Genomic DNA, 14,285 nt, shown 5'->3' with positions numbered 1-14,285 from the left:
GTACAGAGTTGAGAATGTTTCCAGACTCATAGAAATGCCATCCCTGGGTTTCAGTGGCAGGGGTTCAGAAGGGTTGCCATGAACTAATAATTCCCTCTCTTTCCTTCTGAGGATCCAGGTAGTCTTCTCTTTTTGTGTTTATTTGTATATATGCTGTATTTATTTATAGATCATGCTGTATACCCAGTAGAACCTAAGTTCTTTGAAGGATGGGACTGGCTCAATTTTGTGTTTGTATTCCCAGTGCTTTGTGACACACTAAGAGTTTAATGAATGATTGTTTAATTGGTCTGAATGGTAAAGACTTTAATTTTTAGATTGATTTTGAAAGAATTCCATTCTGATTCATTCAATTCAAAAAACATTTATTATGTGTCCAGTATGTTGAACACTGAAAAAGATGCTGGGGAACACAAATTTTTATACAAACCATTCTCCTTGCTCTTATGAATTTTGCCATCTATGATATAAAAACTGATTATATGCACAGAAATCTCTTTAACTTTAGTTTTCTTATTTGTGAAGTGAGGTGAAATTACAATTCTCCTTATTTGATCTTAGGAATATTATTCAATTTGCTTATTTAATTTTAATTGAAATACTGATTTCCAAGCTTCCTTCTAGCTTAAAAAAAAATTCTGTTGCTGGGCAGCTAGGTGGCACAGTTAATAGAGCAATGGCCCTGGAGTCAGGAGGACCTGAATTCAAATCTAGCCTCAGACACTTAACACAAAAACTAGCCATGTGACCTTGGGCAAGTCACTCAACCCCCATTGCCCTACCTTCCCCCCTCCAAAAAGCAAAAATAATAGTAATAATAATTCTATTACCTTAGTACTCTATCCTAAAGGGGCCCTTGACATGACTTGATATTGTTGGAATAGGGAGAGCATTATCTCTGAGATTCAAGATGGCAGGTCACTACTTCAGATTTGTTTTATACATTTCAAGTTTTATTATATGAATACTATATCTTTTTATTAACATAGATAAACTTAAGCAATTTATGCAAGCTGTCGTTGGTGCCATTTGTGGGCTATTCAAAGTCCCAATTTGCATTGTAATGGCCTTGTACAGATGGAGCAACTTGACAAGCTTGAATTAGAACTTTTCATTCCAATTAAATTTAGTTACCCCATGTAGACACTGCCTAAATCTCTGATTTAGATTGGTTTGTCTCATCCTGGGACTTTTTGGTTTCTTTACTGAGGTTTACATCCTCAGTAGAGTTTTTTCCCTAAAGAACTAAACCAAGTATTACTGATTTCAGCTATTACTTCAATAGTAAATTCATCTAATAAATAGCTAGTGCCTGAAATAAATCTTTTTCTCTCTGTCTCTTTTTCCATGACTTTTCTTCATCACTACCATAAGTTTTACTTAGTAATGATCATGTCTCCAAATAGCTAGGTACATCAGTATAGCACTGATTAGCTGTTTTATTCATATAATAAAATGGTTTATTGTATTTTATAACAGAATATGTATATATGCAACACACGTAGACATATACATGTGTATACACACATGTATGCACGTGTATGTATGTATACATATTTTACATTTTATAAATAAGGAACTAAGGCAAATAGGGGTAAAGTGACTTGTCCAAGGTCACACAGCTAGTGAATGTCTGAGGCCAGACTTTTACTCAGATCTTTCTGATTCCAAGTCTGGATCTTTCTGTCTCTAGGCTCTATTTATTATACCACATAGCTGCCCCTCATTTAGTGTAATCCATTGATTTTATGTATGAAGAAATAAGATCTGAGATAGGTTAGTGACTTGCCAAAACCCATATGGCAAGTGAAAAAACAAGGATTTGAAACCAGTGCTCTGATTTCAAAGGAAGAACTTCTTCTGTTATACCACTCTGCTACCTACCTGTGATGCTGTAACAAACAACATGGAACATGCATGAAAGAAATATGATGATTTTTATCTGCCTCAGCCTTCCACAATTCTGCCTTATTGTCAAATCCAAACATTACAAGCATACTTTGAATATAAGATGTAAATGTTTGGTAGTACTGAAATGATATTTCATAAAATAGTATTTTTTGACAGAACTGTATTTTCACAAAATGACTCTGGAGTACAAGAGATTATTGGTTGGCCACTAAGAGTCATGGGTTGACATGGAAGTTTTAGTAATTTGGTAGCTGGGATCTGAATGTCATGGATAAATATACTTAAATAAAAAGAATGAAAAATAATATGGAAAACCCAAATAATTCTAGCTTTTTCTCTATTCTAAAGTGTGATTGCTGGTCCTTTCCTATGACTGCCTACTTGAAGAAAATGCTTATTAATAGAAGTTTCTCTAGTTGATAAACACATGTCATTTTGGCCAATGAGGGGATTTATATTTGCCAATCTACCTAAAAGAGTCAGAAAATCAAGTGTGCTTATTACAATGTAATATGAAATAAATAATAAATAAAAAGCCCTTGGACATTTAAAACAGAACATCTAATCAATATATCTGATACATTTGTTTTTCCTTTTAAAATTCTGATTCATTTGGTGACAAACTGAAATCCAGTGTTCCCTCTTTAGATTATTAATTGGCAAAATCAATAATACATTGGTTCTATTATTTTAAAGTAGGAAGCATTTTTTAATTTTAATACAAGTTGAAGAAGTCAACTTTTCCTAGGTAGAGTTGCAAGTAGAATCTCTAAAATAACATAGAGTATTTTCTTACATATTTTCAAACCAAATTCTTAGATTTTCATATTACTTTCTGGAGTTGTTGAATAACAGTGTATATAACATAAGTATATTAAAAAAAAATAAGTTAGTGGGTCATAAGAGACTCTAGTTTTCATCAAAATAAAATTAAATGCTATCTTTGCTTAATCTTGGAAATTTAGAAACTAACACAACTCTTGAAGAGACAGGCTGAAATGATAGTGACCAAATATTGGGGAAATATGTAAAATATTGTGTTTTTAGTATAGCAGCACATAAGACATTTAACTGTGCAAAAATGACCACCTTTCTTCTCTTCAGAAAACAAAGTGCAGCTATTCCTAGAACTTTAGAAGTTCTAGTCACAGATACTTCCATTCATATAAACAAGGCAGTAATGTACCATTTAAAGGATGTGAAATATTATTTAACTGAAAATAAATAGGTAGCCTTTTAGAGCTTGAAAGGACACTCTAGATAGAAAACTGGAGTTTAGGGAAGACACTTATTCATCCAGGTTACTAGTGTGTCATATAATGTTATCAAGATTTCCATCTCTTAACACGAAAGAAAATGTACATATTCAAAATGTAATTTTTCCAATTTTCAAAGTTATCCCCATATTAAAAAAAAACAATTAAATCAAAGTTATATTTTCTAACTTCTGGAGTAGAACAACACTGCTTTGGGGGCCATGTGGATTTTTCAAAATATAAGTGAGTAAATTTTGACTTCATTTTCAGGTAAAATTCTAGAGTATATATTTTAAAATTTAAAAATAACCACAACAGTAGCAGCTAAGTGTCACAGTGAGTAGAGCACCAGCCCTGGAATCAGGAGGACCTGAGTTCAAATCCAGGCTCAGACACATAACACTTACTAGCCATGTGACCTTGGGCAAGTCACTTAACCCCAATCGCCCTGCCTCCCCCCCTCCAAAAAAGCAAAAAAAAAAAAATAATCACAACTGCAATAACAATAATTAGTGTTTATGTAGCACTTTAAGTTTTTCAAAGTGTTTTAAAAATATCTCATTTTATTACAACAACCCTGGTAGGTGTAATGTTAAGGGAATTTGAAGATCTTCCCTTCCTCTTAATGTGACCTGCTTTGAGTTTTGACCCAGCCCACAGCTTGAGTCACATGGAACCCGTGGTGGGAGGAGCTTGCCAAAAGAGTGGAGCAGGAAAAGGAGAGTGAGTCAGAGCTGAAGCAGAGCAGCTAGCATAAGTGTGTGTGTGTGTGTGTGTGTGTGTATGTGTGGGGGGGAATTTTGCCTAGGGGAGCTTGTTTGTGGAGAGGCCTAACAGAGGGAAGGCTTGGAGATGGTAGTGCTCCCTACATTGGTGGTGTGTATAAACTTCTTTGTTATCATGGTGGAATTGACTCTCTAGTATCTGAATAAATATCTTGGTTTTATATTTGAGGAAGAGAGTTTATTATATTTTGTATTTCAACCCTGGAAATACATCTGCATATTCATAACAGCTGCTATGGGTATTACATTGGCAATATGGTAGGTAAGGGTTATTATTATTATCCCCATTTTATAGATGAAGAAATGGTAGGCATGCTGCCTAAGTGATTTGCCCAGAGTCCCACAGTTAGAGTATTAGAGGCTAGATTTTAACGAAAGTTTCTTAATTCTAGGATCTCCACTGGCTTATGAGCATATTAAAGGGAAAGTAGTAATGACTAAGACTCGACATTGGTTCAATAATGCTAGATTACAGAAATTCCTTTTTTAATAGCCTTAGTAGACTTGAAGATCAAGGGAAGGCTTTTAGCAAGCTTTCATCTTTCTTAACATACAAGATAGAGAATTGTGAACTTGGTGCTGATATGAAAAATATTCTCTAAATTGTCTTAGTTGTTAGTACTCTATTCATCCTTAAATTATTTTTGTATTTACTTGTCTCTATAAATTTTTATCCCCCTAGTGGAACATAAACTTCTTGAGGATCTGAGTTAGGAGCCTATCCATCCATTCATTCATGAATTCCCATTATTTATTGTGTTTGTTTTTGCTAATTTTATTCTGTCTTTGTATTACTAGAACCTGGCACATACTGTGTTTCCCCAATAATAAGACCTATGCCGAAAATAAGCCCTCCCCTTACTGTGTAAGATTCCTCTAAAATAAGCCCTCCCCCGAAAATAAGCCCTATTGAGATTGTTACTGTAGTGAAGGTGATCCCCTGCGCTACACGCTACATTACGGTACCCTCTGTATGCACCGTCCCCCCCCCCCGGTGAAACGCACGCCGCGCTCCGAGCTGCATCCAATCAGAGCTGCAGCAGTGAGCGCGTCATCCTGTTCTTTATTGAATTCATTATTGAATAAAGGTACATTTTTTTGTTCACATTTACCTGTTTATTAAAATTGTTGTCAATGTTCATTAAAATAAGCCCTCCCCTGAAAATAAGCCCTCTGGTGTTTTTCTGTCCAAAAAAATAATAAGACAGTGTCTTATTATCGGGGAAACACAGTAGTTAACAACTCTTTGCTAAAATAAATTGAATCAAATTGCAAGGAGTTCATAAGGTCCTGAGTATACTCAGATAGATAAGATGCCAGCCATGCTCTCAAGGAGGTAACAATCTAATGCATATAATATCTACATTTTGGGACTATCAATTTACTTATCTTAGGATGGAGATGATCTCCAGCATCCTTTCAAGCTCTAAAAGACTAACAACTTATTTTCAGTTAAATAATACTTCATACCCTTTAGATGGTACATTAATGCATAGTTTATATAAATAGAAGTGTCTGTGACTAGAACTTCTGAAGTCCTCTAGGAATAATGCCACTTTGTTCTCTGAAGAGAAGCAGGGCATAGATTATAGAGCACAGGATTGTGAGTCAGAAGACCTGACTTTACAGCCTGACTCAATCACTTAATGTAATGAAAGAATTTTGTAAACTATTATGTACTATATCATCATGAGTTGGTAGGTGGCACAGTGAATAGAATACCAGGTCTAGATCAGGATGACCTGAGTTCAAATCCAGCCTCAGACCTTAATAGCCATTTGACCTAGGCAAATCTTAACCTCTGTTTGCCTCAGTTTCCTCATCTGGAAAATGGGGAAAATAACAGCTCCAACTCCACCCACCCACACCAGGAAGGTGAGGATCAAATGAGATCATCATTGTAAAGCAATTAGCACCAGGCCTGGCACATAGTAAGCACTGCATAAATGCTGACTATTATAATTACCTATAATAGTAGTATTGTTCCTCAATTCACATCATCACAGGAATGATGGCTCTAAAAAGTTATCTTCATAAGACACAGGAATATAGGACTTAGATCTATCTTTTCAATTAGACTGTGAGTTACTTGAGAGGGAGGAATATTTTTTGACGTGATATCTCCAGCACTTAGTACAGTGCTGGACGCTTAGTGGGTGCTTAATAAATGCTTGTTGATGTGATTTTGCTTTCCCATTTACTTTTCATTACCTTAGTCCTGTTGTGGTAGCCCTTTTATGACATGTAACTTATTCTCTGCCACAATATAAATCAAGAAAGTATTTACCAAAAATTTACTACATGTAAAGTATCATGTAGTTGTTTCATTTGGTGTCTCAGTTTTCCAAACTTTTAGTGTTAATATAAACATTTTCATGAAGAACAATTCATTTAAACACTAATAGTATGATACTTCCTATATTTAAAAACCTTTAAAATCATGAATATATGTCTCTCTTTATAAACATACTATTATGTGACAGAAAATGGTCAAAACATTTTTTTCCACATTATTAGTAATACATATGAAAACAAGTTACTGAAAATTTAACTTACTTGTACAATTGGGCAAGGATCCAGACCATGTTCCATTGGCTGTACACTGCCTCACTGATGATCCAGAAAGTATGTATCCCTCCATACAGGAATAAATCACTGAGCTGGAGAATGTTGTGCCATCTATACGGAACACTTTACCATTGGCAGTAGTCCCTGGGTTACCACACTGCACAGCTATAAAGCAAATTGATAAGAGTGTATATAATACAGCAATTAGAGAAGCTCTCACAAAAAGTTAATGACTAAATAATTACTAAAATTTACCCAAAGGAGCTATAAAGTACCCTAAAAATAAACAAAGCACCATGTTTTAGAATTGCTTGAAATTCAAGATGAATTTATGTGGATTTTATTAGTTTAATTACTAGGAATGTAAATTGCATTATAGACTACTTGTTCAGACTTTTATTGTTGAATTGAGTGAAAAACTTGTGTAGTGCAGTAATTACTCAATATCATAGCCTCGGGGCACCACAAAATCCTTGAAGAAAGAATTATAAAATTCTGTGTCTTATACTAAAAATATACCTAGTGTAAAATTAGAAGATAAGTTTTGTAATAATAATGAGCTCCTGCAGAGGTTTATTTTCATTTGATTTCTTTTATGGGAGGGGTATAAAAACATGCTATTTAAATATCACAGACATTCATTTATAATGTGATATATACAGACATGTAACTCATAAAATGATTATGAACTCTATTTCAAGATTAGGTAGAATAAAAAAATTTGCTACACATAAACTAAAATAACTGTAGTTAAATTTAAATAATGAAATTACTAAACTCTTAATATACTTTATGCCTATAGAGGGAAGAGAAGGAAATAGCCATTTATATAGCTTTTACTATATGCAAGTACTGTGATAAATATTTTTTAGAACTATTTCAACTCATCCTCATGATAACTCCTTGAGGTAAATGCTACTATTATGCCCATTTTATAATTGAGGAAACTGAGGAAAACTTAGGTTAGGAGACTTGACCAAGATTACACAATTAGCAAATGTGTGAGGTTGGATATGAAGTTGGCCCTTCCTAACTATGGCACCAGTGCTTTCTCTACTATAGCACCAGATGCCTCTATGTATTACATATTTCCATCTATATAGAATGTTTCAAGGATAGGACATTCTAATCAGTTTATCTTCTGGTTAATCTCCATTAACCAGTCGTCATCTATATCACACATAGATTTCAAATAACTGTTCTTTAAATAGGAAAAAAAAGCCCAAAACTATACTTTCTATCACCTCCCTTGCTGATAAATGGCTATGCTGAGATAAATAAATAATAAAATAAAATGGTTATGTTGAGAATGCTTTGTGTCTTGGGAGGAAGTAGATACCCATAGCTTGCTAAAAGGACTTGGAAATACTTTTAACTCAGCTGAAAATTTTAACTTTATTTTCATTTTCCATGTTGTATTTATGCAAATAAATTTTGCATTTTTTTTTATTAGAAGAAGGTGTTCTGTGCCTTCTGCCTGATACTTCACTGAAAATTCAGCATGACAAGAATGTAGCTGAGTCTTCCAAGCAGTGTTCTAGGCTAATCAAAGTATTCTGCACAAAGTGGGATATTTTAAAATCTATGTTTAAACAAAAATGGTAGATAAAGGTACATATTCATAAAATATAATTCCTCATTGTATTTTATACAATGTATATTATTCACTGTAATTATTTCTCAAAAGTACTCTAGGATAATTAAGAAAGGTAAAATAAATATTCTGTAGATATGTTTAGGAGAAACAAGTGGTATCATACAAATGAAGTAAGTGGGTATTAAGGAAAGGTAAAGACTAAAAATTATATTCAATTACCCCTCCAATCCTCGGGAGAACTTCTGCTTTGGGTACTTCAAAGGTCATCTAGCCCACTGAAACACTGATAATAACCTTTTTACTCTAATAAGTGATTGTCCACTTGGCTTTTAGAACTATTCATGGCCTACTTTTCTGGTTTTATTGTACATTATGTGCCTTCACATTCTCTCTATTTCAGTCAAATTAGCCTACTTGCTATTTTGTTTAACTTGAAATTCCGTCCCCTAAAGGCACAGTGGTACCTTTGAATAAGCTATTTATTCCTCATAACTGGAAAGCATCCCCTCATGCATCTACAACACAGAGGTGCCTAGCATTCTTCAACGTACATTTAAGGACCTACTTTCTATAACATGCTTACCTGAGTCCCTCCTTTTCCTAACTGCTAGAACACTTCCTGGAAAAGACCTTTCATCTTTTCTTTCCCCTTTTTTAAAAAAAATACATTTAGACTTAAATACTAAAACTTAAATACACAATAGAGAAAAGAAAAAGAAACATAAACAAATACAAAATTTCAAAAGCATACCATGTGCACAGCAGAACATAAAAAAGGATTAAAAATATATAACAATAAATTTCCATCTCAAGATACATATAATAAATATTATGCATTATGTTGAGAGCTGTCCATCTCTGCTTCCTTGTAAGTACTGTTTTGTTCTCTGCTGTGCACTTTTTACTTTGTTCTTTCTCCCCCCTTCTCCCAGGCTACAATTAAGGATATATCTGTATATAGATATATACATACACACATAAATACATACAGATATATATGGACATATACTTTTCCTAACAAATCCTACTCCTGATTTCTGTTTGCATGTTTAGGCATATCTGTTATTTCCTATCCCTCCTGACTCCTCTACTTTATTTCTACTTGCTACCTTGCCTTCCTATTACTTAACTCACCCTCCCTCTAAGGATCTATCCCTTATCCTCCCATTCCCATGAATTTAAACACCCTTCTAACCTCCTCCTTTAACCTATTCCCTTACCCTCCCTTCTAGAGAACTCTCCCTTATCCTCTTCCCCATCCCTATCCCCTTAGCATTTTCTTTCTAAAGTTAGAAGACTTTTACAATCTTCTAAATATATACGTATTATTCCAATTTGAATATTCCTATTCCCAAGGAAAGTATGTTTCCAAAACAAACAGCCCTCCTCCCCCATCTAATTCCTCTGTGTTGGTTCTTCTTCTCACATCTCATTTGTATAAAATAATGACTCTTTTTAATCGTCCCTAAACAGTTTTACTTTTTAAAGTCATGTCATACTCAGATCTAATCTTTCTTACAAACTATCCAATTATTTATTAGAATCTTAGATATACATTTTACATACATAAAAGATAAATAGTCTGTCCTTATTGAGTCCCTTGTAATGTCTTTGGTATGCACCTTATATTTATCTTGATTCTTGCATGTCAAGTCTTTTATTAAGTTCAGGTTTCTTTGTTTTTAACAAAGCCATAAAAGTCTGATAATTCATTAAATGTCCATGTTTTTTCATTCAGGATTGTACTTAGTTTTGCTGGGTATGATATTTTCAGCCAGGACCCCAGTTTTTTTTCCTTTCAATATACAGTGTTCCAAGTCCTGTGGTCATTTAGTGTTACTGTTACTAGGTCTTGTGTGAGTCTAATTGTGTCACCAACATATTTAAATTGTTTTTTCTTGTTGCTCATAATATTTGATCTTTGAGCTGAGGGTTTTGGAATTTGACTATAATATTCCTGTGGTTTTTTCTCATAGGATCTCTTTCAAGTGGTTTTCGGTGGATTTTTTTCCTATTTCTACTTTGCCTTCTTGCTCTAATGCTTCAGGAAAATTTTCTTAAATTATTTCTTTTCTTATTTTATCAAGATTCTTTTTTATTATAGCTTGTACGTAGTTCAATTATTCTTACTTTTTCTCTTCTTGATCTGTTTTTCTTATGAGATATGTTGCTTTTTCTTTCTTTATTTTTTCATTCTTTATATTTTGTTTTATTATTTCTTGATCTCTTGTAACTTTGCTGGCTGCTCCTTGCCCAATTCTAATTTTCAAGGAGTTATTTTCTTAAGATTCTGAATCTCCTTTTGACTTTGTTTTCATAATTTTCTTGTTTTTCTTGGGTTTTTATTTTTTCCCCTTCAATCTCTCTCATTTGATTTTTAAAGTCTTTTTAAAGTTCTTCTATGAATTCTTTTTGAGCAGGTGACCATTTGACTTTACTCTTTGGGGTAGAAGAGGTTTTCTTTGCTTCAGTATATGCCTCTGAAGATGAGCTTTTATATCTATTCATAAAATAATTCTCTGTGATTGGATTCTTTCTTCCTTACCTGTTCATTTTTTTTTCTTCAGCAGCTTAGCTTTTGTAATCATCTCTAGCCCTGGGATATGGGGGATGGTGCTTCTGGCCGCAGATCCTCCTTCAGTTCTCCCCTCTGGCCTGCAACTGAAACCAAGTCCCCCCAGTCTTCTGCAAGGGCCCACAAGCATTCCTGCCCCACTGCTTCTGCATTCACTGGGTGTGTGCTTATTTCTTCTCACACCTGCTTCAACTACACAGCACAGCTGAGTCTACTGTTCCTTGTCAGCAGAGATTCCCTCAATTTTCCCTGAACTGGAGGCCTAATTCTCCTCACTGTCCCATGAGTAAAAGTTCCTGTGCCTGGGACAGAGGCAGCCTCCCACCCCAGCTAATCCCAGGGCTTGCAGCTTGCTGTTTAAGTGGATCCAGCCTAGAGGTGTTTTCTCTTCACAGGGACCAAACCTTACAGTGGGATTTTTCTTCAGATCTTCCCTGTTTGTCACAGGAAGAACCCTGTTCTGCCTCTGCTCTTATTTATTTTCACTGCTCTGTGTTCTTCCTGAGATGTCATTTTATCTCTTTTGTGGGGGAAAATCTTGAGAGCTTAGAATTTCTGACCTACTCCATCATCTTCCCAGAATCTTCCCTTTCATCTTATTTTTTATGCTTTGCTTTTGCTTTCCTGTGTACATGTTATTCATGAAAAGTAGAATGTAAACTCATTGAAGGCAAGAACTTCTTTGTACCCTAACAGTGGCTGGCACATAGTACAACAGGGATAGGTACTAGACCTATGATTTGAATAATATAGGGAATTTCGAGATGAGGGCACTCCCCCTATCAATTAAAGCAGGTAGTTTCTCTGCAATTTATATTCCTAGAGGGTTACCTAGAGCACCAAAAGATAAAGTGAATTTTCCAGATTCACATAGTTATGTATCAAAGGTAGGGCTTCAACCCAGCAAAGCACTTTGAGGGAGGGACAGGACATCTTAGGGATTGGACCGATTAAGCCATTACCATCATGCCTTCTCCTCAGTCCCTCATGAACCCAGCCCAGAACACTGAATAAATGTCCTTGTAATAGCAGTGCCCCTCTCTCTATATCACCCGCCTTGCTTTAAGGCTTCAAAGCTGCCTCTGGAAGCAAAGAAACAAATCCTGTAGATAAGAAGCCCATTTTGTGAAGAAGAGGTAAACAGGACCCAATACAACCAATACCAACTAATGAAAGACTTCCATCAAAAGGGCAGGCAAGCCAGTCTGGCTGAAGTAAAAAGATATTATAAAAAAAAAAAGAATAAATAAATTACAACAGGGTAGTTATCAAGTCACCCTGACCACCATGTCTCCTCATACTATAGGGGACACAGCTCAGCACCCTGAGGTCAGTCTTTGCAGCCATTATTCAGAGAAGCCATTCTTGTATGGAAAGGGGCCTGCTTTTCTTTTCACCATCAAAACTAACCAAGATGGCCACTGATGAGTTAAATAGCCAAAAAGCAGAACAACAGTGGACTTTGTGGTTTTTAATTGAATTTTTCTAGGCTGAAGGACTTTCTACATTATTTTTATTATTGCAGCCACACTATGCTTTGGGGGCAAAATTAATTAGTAGTATACCTGGTAAAATCAACATAAAGCCAATAAGCATTTTTGAAGTGTCAACTATGTACTCAGTGCAGGAGATATAAAGAAAGAGAAAAACCAGTCCCAGCTCACAAACTGTTCACTGCTGGCAAATTACTATTAGGGTCTTTATGTAGTAAACACCTTAAAATCAGAACTAAAATTATTTTATACACTTTAGCTAAAATAACATAATGATATAGTATTTCAAAATCTCCCTATGACTTTGTTCAGTTTTGATCATACTACACTTACTTTTTACTCCTCAGAAATCATCTGAGACAGACTGGAAAGACCTAGTCTTTACATTTTGCCTGACAGGGCTGTTTGGTTACTCATAGGGCTTAGGTGAGATGGGAGTCAACAACTTCCTTCTCTTCTATGAGATGGAAGACTGCCAGACCTTACCTTTTACCCCAGTCATTGGCTTATGAGGACCTCAAGGTCTTCCAGCCTATTCCCTGCCATCCACTGACACTTTCATTTGATCTACTTACATAATGTGAGGAACTTCAGGACTTGTCTTTTACTCCATCAATATATCCTTAGGAATTCTGGGCCTTTCCATCTGCCCTGTAACTGAATTTTATTTCATGCATTGTTCCTCTAATTTATATAAACTCCTCTAGAGAAGGAACTTTCTCATTGTTTTCTATTTGTATCCTCATTGTTTTAACATAGTGTTTAGCACATATTAAGTACTTAATAAATGATTTTTCCTTCATTAATTTCCTTTGTAAACCTTTCCATGGCCTTTGGCTCATGGCAATAAAATCCTAACGCTATTAATTGCAGAATATCATCTCATTTATATGTTAATTATCTTTTTCTAATAAAAATGTAGATCTGAAAATAATATAGTTATCACCAGCTAGACATCCAAAAGAGACTGTTTTCCTCCTTTCTCATCCAGGCTTCTGGAATCAGCAATTTTCTCATCTCTCTAATTTGCCATCAATTCTTCCCTTATCTCACTCCAAGCTGTCAAGGATTGAAGGCATTGGCCAAATGGTGCACAAAAACTGCTTTTGTTGCTTTACTGTAGCTTGTGAGGGGTTCTGAATCCAAGGATTATTTATACATCAGTGGTTCAGCAAGCAAACTCAGCTTTCTATACATTTCTGCCTTATTTCAAGAATGTATAAGCATCAGTTCTGTTCAGTGAAGTTCCCTTGTACTTTAAAAGTAATGGTCAGTCTCTCTAGAACTCAACCTGGAGTTGTATTGAAGACATCCTGGAAGACCCTTATGAAATCTCATATCACCTTGTCTCTTTCTGAATTAATACACATTATACTTGTGGATTTCCTCTGGTCATATTTGTATCTCCTATCCCTTATCAACACACTTTATGATAGGATGACTTCTGGTCTGGAGGATATGAACTAAAAAGGAAAGAAAGGACAGGCAATAGAGAAAGGATAAAGAGAGGCATAGTCTAGTAAGAATAGAATCAGGATCACTAAAGCAAATAAGATGAGGTTGATGAGAAAAGTTAAGAAGAACAAGGAGTTATGTGTTTGTGTGTGTGTATGGAAGTGTGTGTGTGTGTGTGTGTGTGTGTGTGTGTGGTGTCACAGAGAGAGACAGAGTGGCAGAGAGAGAGGGATGGAGAGAGAGAGAGGGAGAGAGATTAAGCTATATGGGGTAAAAGAAGAAGAAAAAAGAATGCTACTTAGGATGGATAGGACAAAATAACAACAAAAAAAGGAAAGAAGGAAGAAGTACTCTGATTTTTGAATCCTATAATTCCTTGACAGAGAAAAATCTTTGTAATATCAGGAAAGAATTTGAATGTAGAATAAAAGAAATAATACTCAAAACACTAGGGAAATAGAAAGATAGTACATTACTTACATACCCTTAATGAATTTAAGTCACTAAGACTAGTTGGATTATATTCTTATGAAAGTACTGAATGAAAATGAAGATATGATGAGAACTGATTTGCTTGATGTTCTTCAGGTATAATCTTTTATATCCTCTCTTGCACAACAGATTATCCAAGCCTTGAACACTCCA

At 35.0% G+C, this 14,285-nt stretch overlaps 1 protein-coding gene across 1 annotated transcript in view; it reads right to left on the bottom strand.

Annotated features, from left to right (window-relative positions):
• Nucleotides 1-14,285, bottom strand: part of CSMD3 (CUB and Sushi multiple domains 3) — a 795,885-nt gene that overhangs the window by 50,918 nt on the left and 730,682 nt on the right. Inside the window, exon 50 of the mRNA XM_069081309.1 lies at nucleotides 6,509-6,685. Coding sequence (XP_068937410.1) covers nucleotides 6,509-6,685 — 177 coding nt within the window. The remainder of the gene's footprint in view (nucleotides 1-6,508; nucleotides 6,686-14,285) is intronic.

The sequence above is a fragment of the Petaurus breviceps genome, unplaced genomic scaffold (genome assembly GCF_028583685.1).
Source record: "Petaurus breviceps papuanus isolate PSGF00001 unplaced genomic scaffold, PetGlider_PUasm1.0 98, whole genome shotgun sequence".
Taxonomy (NCBI): Eukaryota; Metazoa; Chordata; class Mammalia; order Diprotodontia; family Petauridae; genus Petaurus; species Petaurus breviceps.
This window is presented reverse-complemented; position numbering and strand designations above follow the sequence as displayed.